A 21,085-nucleotide genomic window follows, 5' to 3' on the forward strand; every position below is an offset into this window, starting at 1 on the left:
AGAAAACATGTCATACAGCAATAGACTCAAAGAGCTTAATCTATTTAGCTTAATGAAGCGAAGGTTAAAGGGCAACTTGATTACAGTCTAAGTATCTATTTGGAGAACAAATATTTAATAATGGGGTCTTCAATCTAGCAGAGAGGTATAACACTCCAAAGGCTGGAAGTGGAAGCTAGACAAATTCAGAGTGGAAATAAGGCTCTTTGTTTAAAAACAAACAAAAAAAACAGTGAGGGTAATTAACCATTGGAACAATTGACCAAGGTTCATGGTGGATTCTCCACCCAGTTCGATGTTTTTCTAAAAGACAGACTGTAGGAATTTTTGGGGGGTGGGGGTGGGGGGATGGAGAGGAGGTTCTACGGCTGTGTTATACAAGAGGTCAGTCTAGATGATCACAATGGTTCCTTCTGGCCTTGGAATCTATAAATCATCTTCATAAAATCTCAATACACCATCCTACTACTTTCCAAATACAGGACAAATATTTATTATTGAACAAGTCTACCTTTTCTGCAGCATTATTAACTATTAGCTGAAAACCCATGCTGTTGCATGGGTGTGACAGTTGGGCCAAATAATCCATCTGTGCAATCTACCTCATACAACTACTGCAACTGTTGCATGCAAATTAGCTGTAAAGGTAGCGACTGGTTGAGTTACTTCCGATATCACAGTGGTCTAATCTCTTGGCATGGCACACAAGATACATGCTTTAACTGTACCTGTACACTGCACAGGTATAATTCGTAAAGGTAAATGGCTGAGAACTTAAAAACTGGATAGTTATAGACCACGAATCCCACTGATGACTGAACCTGGTAATATCATAGATAAATAGTTCTTAACCATGTTCGTAGCTGTTTTGCATTGCTTCACACTGACAACACACATTCTAGGCTTTAGAGTGACACAGACTAAAGTGACAATCCTGAAATCTTATACAGATTTTATCATCTGCATCTAATAATGGGCCTATGCCAGTGCTAGGATTTCTTTTGTTCCTAATACACATAAAATACTCATTTTTCTTTGCCCTGCCAGCCATGGACTTTCCCGTCTTTAGCCTCCCTTATCAATTTGCTACACTTCATAATGTCTAAATTATACTGATTGCTATCTATTCCCCCCCTTTCTCCCTCACATTTGTTATATATTACCTTTTTATTTCTAATCACTGTCTTCACTTTGCCTAAAAGACTATTCTGGTTTAGTGGCAAAATTGTCCTCTTGACTGTGGAACTGTGGCTTTCAGACCATCTAATAAACTTTCCTTACGAGCTCCCAATTTTCATTCACATTTTGTCTGTCTAAACTGACCTTGGAGACCCTTGCTTGAGGAACAGATATAGGTGGACTGGAAAATAGACAGGACTACTAAATAGGGGACTAAAGAGTCTGCTTTGAAGGTAGCAGACACACATTTGTACCATGTCTAGGTCTATGGGTTGCCCTAATTCAGCTCTAATTACTACCCAGTCTCTCTGTAGTATTGCATAATATTCTAAGTTTCAAAATGAATTTATATTTCATAAAAAAGATAATGGCAGCATCAGTAACATGACCAATATTTATACGTGTAATATCTATATCTGTCATCTATATCAATGATAGCTCAATTTTTATTAGGTATAGATCTTTGTGTATAAATTCAAATATACACACATACTTCCTGTTTATCTTTTAGAATGGGTTCCAAGCTATGTCAGGGGAGAGTTACACATTAGCATGTAAATGTTATCTCAAGATGTCAGGAGTTTGAATCTATTGTCTCTGTTGGAAATAATGTACTAATATATTTATAAATTTTGAAAATATAGCCAATGAATAAAAACAATCAGAATATGATGCAATGCATTCAAATAAAATATACCGTGCTGTGCTTTTGATACAGCAGAATAAAAGAGTGACATTTTTAGAGAATGAAAGTGATTCCCTCCATCTCAAGCTGCTTACTGCATACGCTAAAAAAGAACAGTTTGTTGCTTACTTTAAGATCTTTACTGGAAGGACTGAAATGTACAAAACAAACTCCTTAAGAATAAAAGTCCTGCTTGTATAAAGTGCCATGGGCTTGACCCTGCACATGTTGAGCAACTTTAACCTGCATTGATTTCAGCTTGCGGGAACTGCAGCACTTCAGAGAATCTGGCCCTATATAAGTCACTGAGGGTCCAACATATACAACTGAAGTTAGTAAAGTTTTGCAATTGTTTTAGAGGGGGAGCACGATCAGGTGGTAGACACATGCTTAATTTTATCCATATGAGCAGATCCACTAAAGACAATGAAACTAATTGCATTCTTAAAGTTAAGTACGTGCCTATATGTTACATGAACACTTCTTTTTAACAACCTACCAAAAAAAGGTCAGTGTTAGCAAACAGAGTAGGGCTGTTGATTAATTGCAATTAAATCATACGATTAACTCAAAAATTTAGATTAAAGAAATTAATCGTGATTAATTGCAGTTTTAAAATCACACCGTTAAACAGAATACCAGTTACAATTTGATAAATATTTTGGATGTTTTTCTAGGTTTTCAAATATATTGATTTCTATTACAACACAGAATACAAAGTGTACAGTGCTCACTTTATATTTATTTCTGATTACAAATATTTGCACTGTAAAAAACAAAAGAAATAGTATTTTTCAATTCACCTCTTAAGTATTGTAGTGCAATCTCTATTATGAAAGTTGAATTTACAAATGTCATTTTTTGTTACGTAACTGCACTCAAAAGCAAAACAATGCAAAACTCTAGAGCGTACAAGTCCACTCAGTCCCACTTCTTGTTCAGCCAATCGCTAAGACAAACAAGTTTCTTTACATTTATGGGAGATAATGCTGCCCACTTCTTATTCACAATGTCACCAGAAAGTAAGAACAGGCGTTCACATGGAACTTCTGTAGCCGGCATTGCAAGGTATTTATGTGCCAGATATGCTAAACATTCGTATGCCCTTTCATGCTTTGGCCACCATTCCAGAGGACATGCTTCCATGCTGATGACGCTCATTTAAAAAAATAATGCATTAATTACATTTGTGACTGAACTCCTTGGGGGAGAATTGCATGTCCCCTGCTCTATTTTACCCGCATTCTGCCATATATATTTCATCTTACAGTAGTCTTGGATGACGATTCAGCACGTTGTTCATTTTAAGAACACTTTCCCTGCAGATTTGACAAAAAGCAAAGAAGGTACCAAAGTGAGATTTCTAAAGAAAGCTACAACACTCGACCCAAGGTTTAAGAATCTGAAGTGCCTTCCAAAATTTGAGAGGGACGAGGTGTGGAGCATGCTTTCAGAAGTCTTAAAAGAGCAACACTCCAATGCAGAAACTACAGAACCCGAACCATCAAAAAAGAAAACCAACCTGCTGCTGGTGGCATCTGACTCAGAGGAAGAAAATGAATATGCATTGGTCCGCACTGCTTTGGATTGTCATTGAGATGAACCTGTCATCAGCATGGATGCAGGTCCTCTGGAATGGCGGTTGAAGCACGAAGGGACATATGAATCCTTAGCGCATCTGGCATGTAAATATCTTGCGATGCTGGCTAGAACAGTGCCATGCGAATGCCTGTTCTCACTTCCAGGTGACATTGTGAATAAGAAGCGGGCAGCATTATCTCCCATAAATGTAAAGAAACCTGTTTGTCTGAGCCATTGGCTGAACAAGAAATACGACTGAGTGGACTTGTAGGCGCTAGAGTTTTACATTATTTTATTTTTGAAAGCAGTTTTTTTTTTTTTTTTTGAAATAATGCTACATTTGTAAGTTCAACTTTCATGATAAAGAGACTGCACTCCACTACTTGTATTAAGTGAATTGAAAAATACTATTTTTCTTTTCTTTTTTATAGTGCAAATATTTGTAATAAAAATAATATAAATTGGGCACTGTACACTTTGTATTCTGTATTTCAACTGAAATCAATACATTTGAAAATGTAGAAAACATCCAAAATTATTTAATTAAATGGTACTCCATTATTAAGAGCATGATTAATCAAAATTAATTTTTTTAAGTGCTTGACAGCCCTAAAATAGAGCTCTAGTTACTTCAGAAACAAAAAACAAACCAACCCATTATGCTGGGCTTTTTCTAGCAATACAAAAGCAATTGGGCTCTCAACTCCTCCAGATGGTTATTAGCTGCTAGGATATGACCTCACCATCAGCAACTATTTCTCATATCATATTGGTGTAAAAATTGATTTTGCTGTGTTAGTGCTACGTCAGACATTCAACTGACAAAAATACTTAATTTTTGCAGGCAAGACCACCAACCAAATATTTCTAACCTTATGGTAGTAGCATTCATTCTTTTCATATTTTCAACATAAACAGATGTAAGGAATATTGTGAAGAATAATTTGGAGACCAATTATATTCTATAAGTATTACTGTTTCCCAAGAAACATACAACCCAGTAACCATTTGTATCTAAGCCAAATTTCTCATGAAAGGCCATAGTAGTTAACTATTGTACAAAATCTATTACAACTATGAGTATGTAAATTGAGTTTTTACTTTATTTAACTTACTATGGAGTTTCTTCTCCCCTAATTTTACAAATGTAATTCCTATTAAACTCCATTAATATTGTTAAATTCTTATCCTCATCTGGATTTCCAAGCATACAAGAGTTTTATACTGTAAACTCTTTGAGGCAGAGACTGTGTTCTTTGTGTCTTGCACAGTGCTACGCACATGGTTAGCATTAAACAAATTTACAACAGAACAACGGACTCCGATAAAGGATATTTTGGAGTGATGTTTTTATTTAGTGCATTACTTTGAACATCTTGCCAGCTTCTTTCTAGTTGCTGAAAATAAATTAGTAAAATATTATTGTCTAATACAAGCCATAAAAATCATATTTAATGAACTATGTCCATCGAACCCAAGGCAGCTTGGATTTGCTTCAGTCATAAAACAGCTGGGCGATCAGGGGAGTGGTTCATTCTAAAAGCATCTAGAAAGGCGCTTTTCTTTAGGTGCTGAACTGCTTTAATGTGGATCATTTTGTTATTGCTATTAGAAATGAGGTCTTAGAACATAAGACTGAGCAAGAAGCAGTCTGCATGGGGATGGCATGTTCCAAATGCCTCTAAGTGATATAGTCTCAGCATGACATTTGTCAAGCCTCTTTCTCTGTTAAGAGTTAATAAATCCACTTTTAAAATGGCTTGCTCTCCAACCACCTTTCTTGATGGGAATGCAAGGACTGTGACTTACTCTCCTTCACAGGTTTCAGAGTAACAGCCGTGTTAGTCTGTATTCACAAAAAGAAAAGGAGTACTTGTGGCACCTTAGAGACTAAGTGTCTTGTCAAAGTGCTTGACTCTAAGTTGACTGGCCCATAGGGAAAAAAACCTACCTTCTAGAAACTTAACAAGAAGTGTCAGTTCTATCATAATTCTGCTTCTCTAAACTAAAGAGGTAAAACAAGGCAACAATCACCATTAGAGCAAGTGTTAAAAGGTAACTGTTTGGCTCAACAACAGCTTGAAAAATGCTGGAACTTTGAATGCTACTCTACGCAGTCAGCTCTAGCAAATTATTTAGCTTTAACTGAGATTATGCCATCAGGCAATGACTGTAATAGACACCACAATGACAACAGGAAAATCATTCCCCTTTCTGAAGCAAGTATAAATGAACAAAGAGCAATTTCCATATATGAAGTGATCAAGTGATCATGATTAATGCCCAAAATGTACTCAAAGAACAGCCTCCTGAAGAAACTACATGAAGAATGCTAGCAACTAAACCCATCCCCAAGCCTCCATCTTCTGCTTATCTGGACTTTACCACTTCTTCATCAAGTCACTAATTACCTTAATCTACTACTGACTTGCATCAGAGGCTTTTAATTCTTCATAACAGTTTCATTCACTGTTTTGTTTCAAACATTTATGACCGTCTGTACTTGCCCAAGTATATTATAACCACTAAATCATACAATACATCATGTCTTTGTCACTATTCTAGACATAAAATCCTGTGAGAATATGCTTACAACACAAAAGGTCACTTTGAACATTGACTAGAGACATGAATAAAAAATAAAACATTTAGTTAAATCCTTCAAAGCAACAAGGCTGCCATTACCCATTAGAGCTTAGAAAGTTTTTCAGCTACTTCTCAGGTACTCACATGAGACCACACGTGGTAGTTTAATTGCAAGCACAGGACAAACAGAATCAGTGCCCAAATTCAGCCATTACCCATACTTTCAAAAATGATCATTTGCCTGGTCCTTATTCTTTATAGCCCTTACAAGGCTGTCGGCTTGGCTTAGTGACCATATTTCCATCTGTGACCCACAAAGAGAGCTGCGCTCAATGGGCCCACTGCATTTGATAGATGACCAGATCATGACATACTACCCACCTGTTAGCACAAGTCTTCCCTCAATAATGAGGGTTGAAGCATTACCTGGTATCATTTCTCATGAAGGGTAAGAAAAAATTAAAGGATATGAAAGACCCTACTAAAAAGAGCAGATGAGTTGAGTCGTGGTGGCTAACAGGGTCGTATCTGGACATGAATAATATGATTCTTAATTTTGTATTTGGTGCCTAGATGCCATCTTGAAGTACAGTAACTCCTCGCTTAACATTGTAGTTATGTTCCTGAAAAATGTGACTAAGCGAAACGATGTTCAGCTAATCCAATTTCCTCACAAGAATTAATGTAAATAGGGGAGGTTAGGTTCCAGGGAAATTTTTTTCACCAGACTATATTTTATATATATGTATACACAGTATAAGTTTTAAACAATTTAATACTGTACACAGCAATGATGATTGTGAAGCTTGGTTGAGATGGTGAAGTCAGAGGGTGGAGGAGGGTGGGATATTTCCCAGGGAATGCTTTACTGCTAAATGATGAACTAGCACTGAGCTGAGCCCTTAAGGGTTAACACATTATTGTCAATGTAGCTCTCCAAGGCAGCACAAATGGAGGGAAGGGAGACAGCATGGCAGAGAGAGAGAGAGAGAGAGAGAGATGCGCATTGCCCCTTTCAGTATGCTGACCCCACTCTAAGTACATTGCCTTTTAAGTAGATGAGGAAGTTGAGACAGCAGCTGCTGCCTACAAGCTCCCTCCATCCTGAGCCCTGTCGTGTGCCCCCACTGCTCTATGGAGATGGGGTAAGCAGGGTGCAGGAGCAGAGGGGAGGGGAGGGGGACACCCTGACATTAGTCCCCCTTTTCCCTCCCCCCAGCAAGCAGGAAGCTCCCGGGAGCAGCTCCAAGGCAGAGGGCAGGAGCAGCACATGGCAGCGGGGGGAGGGACACCTGAACTGCCAGCAACTGATAGCCTGCTGTGCAGCTGCCACACAGGGAACTTAGGGGAGCGGGGAGCTGATAGGGGGGCTGCTGGTCCACCCTGGTTCCAAGCCCACACCAGCTGGCTGCAACAGGCTGCTCTTCCTGCAAGCAGTGGACAAAGCAGGCAGCTGCCAAACAACGTTATGAGGGAGCACTGCACAACTTTAAATGAGCATGTTCCCTAATTGATCAGCAACGTAACAACGTTAACTGGGATGACTTTAAGTGAAGAGTTACTGTAAGTATTAAAAATGTGCATATAGGTAGGTATGTGGATAGACATTTTAACCATAGGCACATACATTCTTCAGAAGCATTAGCCTTATACATCAGGTAGTAACTAGGGCAGGACCACTATGGAAAGGATGAAAAATGGAACTAACTTTAAAAAAAAGTTTGCTTTAAAATGGCTGGTAGCCATGAGGAATCAGGGCCTGCAGCAGACTAGTCTCCAGGAAGACTCATCAACTCAACTGGCCTGCAGCAGGCTGCCTCATTAGCCATGCAACCTGACTGGCTGCAGAGGCCCGCTCTTAAGCCAGCAGCAGCTCACGGCCTTCTCAAAGCTCATACAAGCCATACTGTGCCTGCTCCTGCATTACCTTGTTTCTGCTGCACCAGCCTTGCCTCCGTCCTGTCTCTGCCTTGAACCCCTCCTTGCCTGCTACCCTGCTTGCTCCAGTTCCTGACCTCCGGTTTGACCCTTGGCCCTGGCTCCTGATTACAGATGCCAGCTCGAAACCTGGTTCCAGTATCCAGTTCCTGCCTTCTGGTTTGACCCTTGGCTTTGGCTCCCAACAACTGACTGACTGTGACCACTAGGCCTTCTGTCCACTCCAGTCACTAGGCTAGACTGCCCTCATTCTGGTCAGCTGACACATTGAGAAGCCCTCGAATTGCGGCCAGCGACTCTCAGCATTAGCACTGACCCTACTAAGGCCCCAGCGGAACTGGCGGATGCTATCTAGAACCTGCAGTCGCAAGTAACCACCCTGTAATCGCAGACTGTGGCCCTTTAGGCACAGATTGTTCTGCTGGCTTCTCCTGCTCCACCTCTCCCAGAGCTGAAGATTCAACTGCCCAACAAATTTAATGGAGATTGGGACAAGTTTCGGGGATTTCTGCACTAATGTCAGCTCCTGTTCCTCCTATGCCCCCGATCATTCACCTCAGACCAGGCCTGTGTGGGGCTCATCTTAAATTTGTTGACTGGGGGAGCCTTGGCCTGGTCTTTCCCACTCCTGGAAGAAGTCCAACCCCCTCTTGCAACACTTAGAGGAATTCATTCAAGTTATGTCTATCATCTTTGGCGACCCCAAATGGGTGCGGACCAACAAGATAAACCTTTAGGCCTTATGGCAGGGGGCCGCCCCGTAGCCAAGTACACTGGTGAATTTCATTGTTTGGTTTCTCACACAAGGTGGAACGATGTGGCACAGCACCACCTTTTCCACCTGGGGTTAAATGAGGTGAAGGAGGAGCTTTCCCGGGTGGAGCTTCCATCCAGTTTGGACAGCCGGATTGAACTGTGCATCAAAATCCAGGATCACCTTTCAGAGCGGCGCCCTGAGCGAACCTCAAATTTCCAGAAGCTGCCACCCCCAGGCCTCTGACACCCCAGACACATCGTTCTTCCCTGGCATCAGAGCTCATGCAGGCCAACCGGGTTCACCCACACCTCTCTGACTCAGAGAAGCATCAACCCTGGGCTTTATGCTTTATCTATATTGTGAGGGACCCAGCCATCTTGCCTTGATGTGTCCCCCACAACAGGCTCAGACAGAACCAGGGCCAGAAAATGCCAGATCCCCAGTCCCATACAGATTTCAGACTGCTAATACACACAATTTCTTCTCCTTCCTCAAACTTATGAGTGACATTATCTAAACAGAATAACTACTTTGTATCAGTGTAAAAGTTAAACTGCCTCGGTCTATCAAATACTGTAAGGTAATTTTTAAAGTTTTCTCTTGGTTGAATGATCCAGTGGAATCAGAGTTCAATTTTGCATAAGGTTACAGACATTTATGGAGGAAACTACTACACCCACTTCTCAGCCTAGTGATTTCCTTAATGAGAAAAAAGGTACAGTACCTTGAAATATGCTGTGAAAGGAAAAAAGGGTTGGAGGAGGAGAAGCAAAAGCCTACGATTAGACAGAAAAGATGAAAATCTCATCAGGCGGAAATTAGTTTGACATCTTTTACATTCATAGTTAGTTTGCTTTAGGATATAAAATGTCACTTGACCTGTTAACCTGACTGTGCCACCTCTTACAAATTACACCACACAAAATCAAATGCAAGTGGAAAAATGTGTCTGCAGCAGGTCATATCTAAAGGAAACAGGTTGGCGAGGGTGGGGGTGAGGGTAAACCAGAATAAATCACAATCTCTCTCTCTCTCCCCCCCCCACCCGCCCCATGAGTCCGGGGCACAATCTCATTATTGCAGATGTTTAACAAAAGTATAGCCAATATTTTCAACACATGGTCCAAAAATCAATCATTTATACACTCAAAGTGTAAAGAAACATTTTTTCTGTTTATTTGCATGTGCATATATTTTGCTGTTATATATTTTGGTTACATTAAGAAGGGTTTCATACCAGTGCAGGAGCAGTTTAATATCTACACACTTCTAATATCATTGTTTCTCTGAATTCTCCCTTTATTGCAACCAAATACCTGTTTCAATTTGTAAACCGCTCCTGCACATCCCTAAAAGTATTACTCCTACCATGACTTGCCAAGCCCTGATCTTGTAAGCCTCCCATGTTTCCCCAGTGAAGTTTATAAACTGAACACCAAAAGCAGGGACAGTGTCATATGGGTAATGTATTTTCCTAATATGGCTAAGCCACACCTGTTTGCTTTCTTGTGGATCAATTTTCTGAATAAAAATTCAGCAATTTACAGTAAAATGTGTATAAAGTTGTATATTTTTAATTAATATCAAGTTATTGTGTAGGTTTCGAAACTGTGCTAAAAACCATTATTGATTATACACATTTTTTCCATGCACTTACCTTAACAGGAGATTATTCAGTAAGTAACATTGCAAAAGTTTTCTATTTTCTTGGTTTCCATGCTTGGTGCACAATCAAGCTGCAAAGACTTTGTTAAATGCTCCACAGAAAAAGCTGTAACATAATACAATAAAGATCAATACTTACTACTTATATGTTTCTGAACGAATATATTCAAAAACATGAGACACTCCCAGCTGGAACTGATCTGCTATAGGGGTAACCCAGGGATTATTCTCTGCTTTGAAGACTTGCTTTTGACCAGTCAAATCCAAATTACCTGAAAGGGATTAAACAAAAGGGCATGTGAAAAGGAAATCTTATCCTAAACAAATTAATCACTGTATACAATTATTTTCATTCTTTGAAAGAGTCTGACTACCCAGTCAAAGCAAGTGCCAATATTTTCAGGCTTAATATGAGGAAGAGGTGGCATGTTAGCTCCTGCCATACTATGTAATATGGAAGTAGAGCCAAACTCCACCCTGTTTACTTCATTGGTGTTGCACTACTCACAGCCAGGAAGAATTTGGCCCAATGAATTTTAAATTTAATCCTACTATATTTCTTCACATTTATTCATCAAAATAAGTCTTAAAAATGGGACTTGATGCACAGGCTCTGAGCTGGCCGCCTGCACGCGAGATACGTTTCACTCATTTAGCACTACCACTACTACAACAGGTGTGAGATTAGAACTTGACGCTTCCCGATTCCCAATTTAGTACTTACTTTTTTAGATGACACTAGCTATTTGGGGGCATAAAAAGACCTGCTAATTTATACCATTAAAAATAACCTTGACCTTGAAGGACAACTCCACAGTAGTATTCTTGATCACATTGCTTAGCAGGAATGAACAATGGCATCACTTTTTTCCATAGGTACGGCCCAATGTTGCAGTTTACTTCCAATATCACTTCCACAAGCCCAAGTCTAATGAAAAATCCCCAGTTGGTGTTTATTTTGCAGGTAATAAAATACCAAATGTTTAGCTTCTGCAACAGCCTACAGCTTATGTTGGTTATAGCTATCAGTCCAGAATACAGAAATTCATACCTATAACCTGCCACTATAGCTATTATTTCAACAAGACTTGAGAGATTTATTGGAAGTGTCATTGATTTTTCTCTTCCTAAATTCTCCCTCCAGAAAGGTAGAGAAGTACACTCCCAACTGAAATTCCTCATGATTAGGAGACATCATGCTATACTCCAGTTTTATACAGAGTCATTGTCCTAGCTATACAAATAATTATCTGTATTCTCTAAATTAACTGTTCACACATATATTTAAAATTGTAACAACATTTTGTAACATTATGGATGTCATGATCAGGGAATATAGTAACAGCTGTGAGAAAGTAAAAAACTGTTGTAGATGAAGTGGGAAAATAAAAATAGCATTTTTAATCTAATCAAACTATGTAGCTTAAAATTAAAGCATCATGTCTGGAAGGCAAGCCTAACCAAGCTGTTACCTCTATATGGAGTAAATATGTGCTTATTTTTCAAATTGATGCCATTCGTACGTATAGAGTGAATGCGTACGTATGGATGTAATAGCATCTGCAAGCGGTCTCTTGGCTGGCTCAGTTAAAACCTCACCATTCTCTGCATTATATTTAATCCTTAATACAGCTCTCTCTGTGAAAAAGGGTTATCATAATTAGAGTAAAGCTAGACCATTATACTCTGCGAAAAGATGACACTTGTCTCATATTGGCCTATCAACAAGTTACAATTACCGCAGCAAAGATCATCTGTCAGCTGTCTGAGGTCCGTTCTGTTTTTAAGTAACAACATGCAGGAAGCATTTCACGCCTCTGTCAGTCAGACAGCAATTGCCCTAACTGCCTTATGCTTCAGTGCTTCTAGTGAGGAGCCTCACACCCATCTCCTTTATTAGAGGACTCGGCAGCATATGTGTTCTAACAAGGATCAGGCAGCAGGATTAAGCACTGTGACAAAGAGGACCTAATAAGATAGAATCTACGCTGGCTGGCTCAAAGCCACAGATTCACACTGTTCACTATTCAGTTTTAAGGCATAGGCCATGAGGGAAGCAAGCCAGCACTGTGATTACCAGTAACCCTCTGACCAATGCTACTATGAAGATCATACATCACTCAGAAGCTTATTCTGCAATTGCAAATTGGATTTTCCCATTTTACCACCTGCAAAAGAACCATATACATTTCTCTCCAAAGCCATCAACACAGTAAGTGCTCACTTACAATTATAGTTTTGTAAGCAGTATATCAAAATAAAATGATCACTCTGTGTACAACTTTTATAAACAGTTAAATTCAGGAAGATAAATTTGGCTCCATTATAGGGCAAATGCGATTTTGCTTATGGAAATGGACCATACATTTCCAAAAATCTCACCAGAAAGGTCCTTAGCTGAGCACTCCAATCCTGAGTTGGTTCAGTAAATTACTGTCCACACTAAATAACTAGGGGAATTCTGCCTGAAACTCTCACCTCCTCACTGTTGTGTTCCCGCTGCAGATTAATACCATACAGATAATTTACATGTAATCAATTCAAAGGAATGAAATTCTCCTGAAACCAAAGAGGTCTTATAGAAAAAGGAGGTTTCCTAAACAAAATTAACTTTTGACGCATATGTTAAAAGGGCATCACTCAATTTTCTTCTTCCTCTCACTTGGGGGCGGGAAGGATAAGCCACATCTAGTTATTTCACGTTATAGAGGTTGGGCACAAACTTATTTGGGAGATTTAGTAAGCTCACAAGTCTATAGCTCCAAACCAGGAATAAATTCCACCCCTTACTATGACAGCTGAGGAGAAGGAGTTTCCCTTGGGTTCACTTCTGGCAGAAACAGGGCAGCTACTGCTGGGCAGGGGCAGTGGGAGTTCAAACATCACAGATTTTCTATGAAAAGGATCCAGGAACCAACTATGCTGCTGTCGAATGGGAACTAGTAACCCTCCCATGCTCAGGGCATTGAACAGCAAGAGACCAGGTGTTCCCAAAGACAGTGAGTGAGTCAAGGTGTCTGTCTGTGAGGGGAGGAGAAAGGATGGGGCACTGAACATTACAATCCCTACCCCAAAACAATACAGCCGCCAGATAAGGAGGGGAGCCACAGCTAGCACATGAAGCACAAGCAGACACAGGGGGTTTGACTAGATCCATCCCAGTCCATCCTCCCTTTCTGAAATCGAGGTGGAAGGAATGAAGGCAATGCAGAGAACACTTTCACCAAAAAGGGCATACAAATTAGCAAGGAAGAAGCAGTTTTACTGATGCAAAATTGGACTTCTGGTAGCACTACAAAAGTCACTCTTACAAACATATCATATAGGTAGCCTTGGAAGGATTAGATTTTTTTTTTTTAATCAGTACATTTGGAAAATGTCTATTTCACCACAGACACACACAAACTGACCAAAACAGTATTTCCAAAGACAGCAACTGAAATTTATAGATAGGCAAAATAAGGCATTCCAGTGATTTAGACTTCTGAATTAGGTTGGTTACAAATGGACTAGCGAATGAATAGTAAAAACATGTACTATTTGTCAATTTAAGGATATTTACTTCGTATATTTTGACATGGAAGTTGACAATTTGTGTTTTAATGATTTATAAAGCTTTACTTTTTGAATCTCAATGTCTATTGTTCTTAAATAAATGTCTAGCACCACCCCCCTGCACAATTTCCCACAACAGAGAAAGTTTAAAATAGATACAAAATCTAAAATATGCTTAAAAAGGATCAATATCTGTCAAAAGTATAAAAAACAAAAATCAAATTCTGCCCAGCCTACAAATACGCACATGGACAATGTTGCAGCCATAAATATTTTTATACAGGTTATGTTCACAGCTACAAAATTCATTGTGACAGGTTTCAGAGTAACAGCCGTGTTAGTCTGTATTCACAAAAAGAAAAGGAGTACTTGTGGCACCTTAGAGACTAACCAATTTATTTGAGCATGAGCTTTCGTGAGCTACAGCTCACTTCATCGGATTCATACTGTGGAAAGTACAGAAGATCTTTTTATACACACAAACCATGAAAAAATGGTAAACACCCATTTTTTCATGGTTTGTGTGTATAAAAAGATCTTCTGTACTTTCCACAGTATGAATCCGATGAAGTGAGCTGTAGCTCACGAAAGCTCATGCTCAAATAAATTGGTTAGTCTCTAAGGTGCCACAAGTACTCCTTTTCTTTTTGCGAACATTCATTGTGACATCTTACTTCCCAGGGCAAGGGTATGTACCAAGTAGGGTTCAAAAGCGACACTGAAAATGACTAGAAAGAATGGCCCTGACTCTGGGCCCTGCTCTAGCAGCGCAAAGCAGCTGGAAAGCTGGGAGATTTGGTCCCCTGAACATTCCCCCTACCTAAGGGAGGATTCCTCAAGTGTTAGTGTTGACTCAGCAGCTCTTATGCCGCCCCCCCCGGACAGGGGGCACAGGCAGGGGAGAAGGGTCATGGCAGTTGTTTATGTGCATTTTCAAACCGTACTGTACATACTATCCCAAAGACTTTAGGAAGTTTTGATACTGCTATACTAAGAAGATTACACCAAATCCCTCTGATATTTTTAGCAAGTTAAACACAAAATTGCCTCTGGTAAAAATCCAGCGCTGAAGAATGAATCATAAAATGTAAGTGTGTTGGAGATTGCACTTATTTTTGTTTTGTTCTTTCCAACTACCTCAATCCATTTAAAAATACCTATACTTTATCAAAGAAAATTTTGTATTCCTAATACACTGGTATTATGGTGTAATACAACGGGCCTGTGATTCTCCTCTCAGTTATGAGTGCAAATCAGAATTAACTGGAGTTAATGATGTCACACTTGGGCCTAGTCTACACTAGGAATTTACTTCAATATAGCTGTTTCTGAGGTGTGTGAAAAATCCATACTCCTGAGAGATATTTATATCAACCTAACACCTAGCGTAGTCCGGCGTTGGTCAACGGAAGAATTCTTCTGTCGACCTAGCTACCGCCTCTTGGGGAGGTGGATTACCTACACTGATGGGAGAAGCCGACCCTTCGGTGTAGGTATGGTCTACACTGAAGTGACACAGTGGCACAGCTGCAGTGTTTTAAGTATAGACACGCACTCACGTACATCTAGTCTGAGGGGACAGTGAGGTCAAATCTGTTTCTAAAATACAGTAATGCCACCGTTGGACTTCCCCCTCAAATGCTTTTCAAATTATGACATCTGAACACAAATTTTTTTTTTGCTAAACTATACTTAACTACCCTATTTTACAGCCCAATTCACTTTGCTGCCAACCAGGAAAAGCATGAGGCCTGATTCTCCATTTGCCATTTACAGCTTTTTAAAACGAGTGCAAAGTGGATGTAAAATGGTATCAAATAAGGACAGTGACATTTGACGTCCCTTTACAGAGGTGTAAAATACTACACAAGATTTGAGGAGAATCAGGCCCCTGATTCTGATCTTACTTACAATGGTGTAAATCAAAAGTAACTTCAATTATTTTAAAGGATCAACGATTACCACTGCTGCTCGGCTATCAGGCCAGCACAAATCTAAGCAGCATGACAGTGCCAATAGACAGAGCTCCAGATGCCACCCCTGAACTCTGAGAAGGAGAAGGGTCCCCTTCCTCTGCTTCTGCTCCTCCTCCTCCACCATCTTTTAGGGCTGGGGACCTCAGAGTCAGTGTTTCAGGGCTATGGGGCTCAAATCCACGAGGATGACAGGAGGAGGGAGGGTGAAAATTCAGGCTCAGCAAAGTCAGGGAGGGAAAAGAGTGGAGCTGAAGATGAAATAGGCAGCTGCTTTATTAGACCGCATGCAGGATCAGCAAAAGGAACCTTCCTTGCTAAGAGGAATACACTTTGTGGCATAAACTTACAATAAGTGGCCTTTGTGTAGGTCTGGGACTTACCTCACCCCCATACTAAACTAGAGTGTTGACCAGCCTTGGGTGCTAAGGCATCTCCACTTTAGGAATGCCCCTAAAAAGTGTTATAATACCAAGGGTTGTGAAGTAGACACACCCTGGGCACTGGAAAGTTTTAAGAAGGATACAGAAAGACCCAACAAATGGTAATATAGATAAGATAAGCTTTGATCAGGGAATTCATGCTGACTATCTGCACAAACAAGGTCATAAATAAGTTACAATTTGGGTATTAGAGATTAAATGTAAAGAGGACTTGAGCAGGGAGAAGGAAACATGGGTACCAGCACATGACTGGTTAAATTTTGTTACTTATCAGGTATTGGATAATGTGATAGGTTTAGTAGAGTTAAAGGGGGTAGCTAGTTTTATTTCTGTAATGTAAATGAAAAACAGTGCTCCTTGGGAACCATCTCCAGACTGCAGTTCAACATCAAGCAGCTAAAACTCTTATCCCTCTGCATGACCGTGATGTGCAGAGGCATTGCCAGGAAACCCCAAATCAGTGGATCTTGACTGGCCACTGGGTAAAGTCTGCCTGTATACTGGGAGTGAACGTAATAGATTTGCTTGGCATATGTATTCTGTGTGTGCTAATAAATAGATGTTTAGAACACAGCTGTGTACAGCTCTTTCATTGGGAAAAGGTTCCGCAGACCCGTACAGCCCTGAGCCCTGTGGGTAAGGGTATGTGCCTTATGTCCCAAGCCCTTGGAAGGAAAAGGGTGGAGGTGCCTAAATTGATCAGGTCACGCCTTGAACCCTCAGTAGGGTAGAGGGCATTTATGGTACCTAAATATGAACTGGAGCCACAAAGTTTGGCTTGAGCAGGGGGCTTGAGCTTTTACCTTGAGCAAAACTCCAAAATAGCTTACTGGTATGCCTAGCATATTCTGCTACCCTGAACATCCCCCACAGAGCTATACAATCCTCTGGCTTATTAAGTGCCATCTGAAGCTACAGTAAATGGACTTGTTTAAATATTCAAAGTTTATTTTGTGACAAAACAAAAACAAAACACTGCAATGACTCAACGGATCATCTGTCACCATTTACATTCATACCGTTAACCACCCTTAAATGTATTAGGTAATATTTTTCTTTTTCCTTAATTCTGATGGCATAAATTGACATTGGGTGAACATTCACAGACTGCTCAAGTATCTGCAAAATCTCACCAAAACAGAATGAATTACTACACAATCAAATCTTGATTTCAGAAAATAAAGCAGAAGACAATGTGATTGCTAACTGTCATGCTGATCAGTATTGTCTCATTGCTTTCTTGTGCTCCTTCTGTTGGTTATATCCAGCAGTTGTCTTTTACCTTAGAGTAAACTCCTCAGGGCAAGGACTCTTTCTGTTCTGTGTTTGTACAGTGCCTAGTACAGTGGAGCCCCAAGTCATGATTGGAACTTCCAGGCACTTTCAATACAAACAAGATGAAGAACAAGAGCAGCACGCACTTCCTACTCCACAAACTCTAAGGAGCATTTGTACTACTTTAAAAATAATAGCTGTATTAAAGTAATTAAACAATTGTGACATTTTAGAAGTGAAAGCTGGCATTCAGCCTAGAAATGTATCCTGACTGAAATGCCAGCTCAACAATTCTGCTTAATGGGCTAAAATTATCCCTAGTGAAGCACCATTAAGAACAATGGAGTTATACCAGGGATAATTTTTGGCTCTATAGCACAATCTCACTAACTTTTTTCTGTTTGCTCCCTCCCCTCACCACTCTTTCCCCCCTTTTCCGCAATATGCTACTCTACTGTCCTCAAAATTAGTCCTTATGTGTTATCGTGCAAATTTTTCTTACAGGTGGCATTAGGACTGAAATCTAAATGTTCTTTTCCATTACAACTCCGAGGACACACACACACACAAAAATGTGAGGAATGAAATTATTTTTTTATTTAGATATAAATACCCCTGAATCCAATTTTATTAAAGGCTAAGTAAGGGATCAACCTACTACACAAAACCTAAACTTCGGATATATGTAAAAATGTATATCTTTGTTTGTTTTAGCTTTGCTTTACGCTCTAGGATTTATAATTTTTATTACTTCAGTGCCATGTTCTTTTCTTTCAATAGCAAGAGAGGAACTGGCATAAGTGCAGGGTGGAAGAAGTATCATGAATACTATGTCATAAAATAGGTACTGAGATAATTAATCGTGAATAATATGATTTGTTTAAATGGAATGCAACAACTAGTTTGTATTTCAGAAAGTTTTATCAAGCAAGTCTAATTTTTAAGCAAGCCTGAACATTTGCAGGCTGTGGATTAGTAATTTACATTTATATGTTGCTCTATGAAGGGTAAAAGCATCTCTGATTTGAAGCTCTCCCGTTTTGAAGCTTTAGTAACAGAAGAGATGGAGAAAGGTTATTATAAAGAAGTAATAAGACAGCACCATAGAAAGATTCATTCTACATAAACTGTGTGTGACTCAGTCTTTTCTGGCATTAGATAAAAATCAAAATATTCAATATGATACACAAACCTATAACTCCATGACAAATGTCTAAAATTTACATTACTCGTTAATGAACTTCTAATTATTAAAAGAAAATACCACCTACTAAAAATGAAGTTAGACTGAAGCACCCCCAAAAGATCAGATGTGGCGAGACTACATAGTATTGTTATGCTTTTGTTATTTTGCTCCAAAGATCTTTTACTGCAGAAGTAGTAACTATCATTTGGATTCACCAACATTTTGGAGTAGGAGTGGGCATAATTTTTGCTTAGCCTGAAATTTCCTCAAACTGACCTGAAATAAGGAAAACAAATGTGTTTATGGAAAATGGTTCAAATTTAAAAAAAACAAAAAAACAAAACACAGAAATCACATCCCTGACAAACCAAACACTTCACATTGCTAGCTGTGGGAAAAAGGGAAGAGAAGGCACACCTATCTGCCTCTTCTCCTGCAAAAAGGCAGGACGTTTAGAAGAGGAGTTGATTATGGAGGGCAGGTTCTTGAGGCCCTACTCAGGACAGCAAGACTGGAAGACATACTTGGGAAAGAGAGGTCTAAATGATCTGATATTCAGATTCTGACGCCTGAAACTAAACTGCATTTTCCAGTTGCCACCAACTACAGTGGATCTAGACTGTTCTCAGTGGTAGCTGATGACAGAACAAGGAGAAATGGTCTCAAGTTACAGTGGGGGAGGTTTAGGTTGGATATTAGGAAAAACTTTCACTAGGAGGGTGGTGAAACACTGGAATGCGTTACCTAGGGAGGTCGTGGAATCTCCTTCTTAGATATTTTTAAGGTCAGGCTTGACAAAGCCCTGGCTGGGATGATTTAGTTGGGGATTGGTCCTGCTTTGAGCAGGGGGTTGGACTAGATGACCTCCTGAGGTCCCTTCCAACCCTGATATTCTATAATTCTATGATTCTAGAGCAACACAAGCAAAAAGTTTACGAAATTGTATAGGCATTTTGACAACTTTCCAGGCTTAAATGAGAGAATGGTTTCAGTGAACTAATTCAGCGGTTCTCAAACTTCATTGCATTGTGACTCTGTTCTGACAACAAAAGTTACACGACTCCAGGACTGAAGACTGAGCTCGCCTGAGGCCCGCTGCCCACGGCGCGGTTGGGGGGGAAAAAAGCTGAAGCCCAAGGGCTTCTACCCTGGGCAATGGGGCTTGGGCTTGAGACTTGCTGGGGCCCAGAGCCAACACCAGCCTTGGCAACTCCATTAAAATAGGGTTGCAACCCACTTTGGGGTCCTGACCCACAGTTTGAGAACCCAGAACTAATTAATAGGTTCACAGATTAACCCCAGAAGATCATCTAGTTTGTCACCCTGTATATCACAAGTCATTCAATTTCACCCAGTTACCGCTGTATTGAGCGCAATAACTTGTGTTTGGATGAAGCATATCTAACAGAAAAATAATCCAGTCTGGATCTGAAGACATCCACCATTTCCCTCCCTGTTAAAAATATGTGCCTAATTTCTAATTTGAATTGGTCTGGTTTTAGCTTCCAACCAATGTTTTTTGTTCTGGCCCCTCTGTTAAATTAAAGAGACCTTTACTACCTGGCATTTTCTCCCTGTGAAAGTACTTATATACTGCCTTGCATAACGACAGGTTTCAGAGTAGCAGCCGTGTTCGTCTGTATTCGCAAAAAGAAAAGGAGTACTTGTGGCACCTTAGAGGCTAACAAATTTGTTTGAGCATAAGCTTCCGTGAGCTACAGCTCACTTCATCGGATGCATTCAGTGGAATGCATCCGATGAAGTGAGCTGTAGCTCACGGAAGCTTATGCTCAAATAAATTTGTTAGCCTCTAAGGTGCCACAAGTACTCCTTTTCTTTTTACTTATATACTGTGATCAAGTCACCTCTCAATCTTCTTTTTGATAAGCTAAACAGACTGAGCTCTAAGTTTATTCTGCTTAAATCTAGCCTATAACTATTCTACCTGCACTTGTAACACTTGTAACCTACTCTGTCTGTGGAAAAACTGGGCCAAAAAGACCAATGAAGGAATTTGCACGTCAATAGACTGCAATGTCAACCCTTGTATCCTGAAGTGATGTGCAGCAAACTGGTACTCTTGCTAGTGTTGTTTCAGTTCTGTGGAAAGAAGACTTGAGTCTCCAGTGCTGCTCCACCTGAACTTTTCACAGGTGTTAAAAACACAGTGAATTTAATCCTCTTTCAAATATTTATATGAAATTCAAACATCATAATAAAGGTCAGCTAAAATAATGATACCAAAGCATAATGGAAAGTCAG

At 39.8% G+C, this 21,085-nt stretch overlaps 1 protein-coding gene across 2 annotated transcripts in view; it reads right to left on the reverse strand.

The window, feature by feature from the left end:
• The window catches only part of RSU1 (Ras suppressor protein 1), a 184,545-nt gene that overhangs the window by 78,821 nt on the left and 84,639 nt on the right, over positions 1–21,085 (reverse strand). The window contains exon 8 of one of the 2 annotated variants that reach the window (XM_074946014.1): positions 10,384–10,497. In XM_074946014.1, coding sequence (XP_074802115.1) covers positions 10,400–10,497 — 98 coding nt within the window. In that variant the 3' untranslated portion in view covers positions 10,384–10,399. Of the gene's footprint in view, positions 1–10,383; positions 10,498–10,530; positions 10,664–21,085 lie in introns of both variants that reach the window. The other variant, XM_074946013.1, reaches the window with a different exon arrangement.

This window comes from Natator depressus, chromosome 2, assembly GCF_965152275.1.
Source record: "Natator depressus isolate rNatDep1 chromosome 2, rNatDep2.hap1, whole genome shotgun sequence".
NCBI classification, from domain to species: Eukaryota; Metazoa; Chordata; order Testudines; family Cheloniidae; genus Natator; species Natator depressus.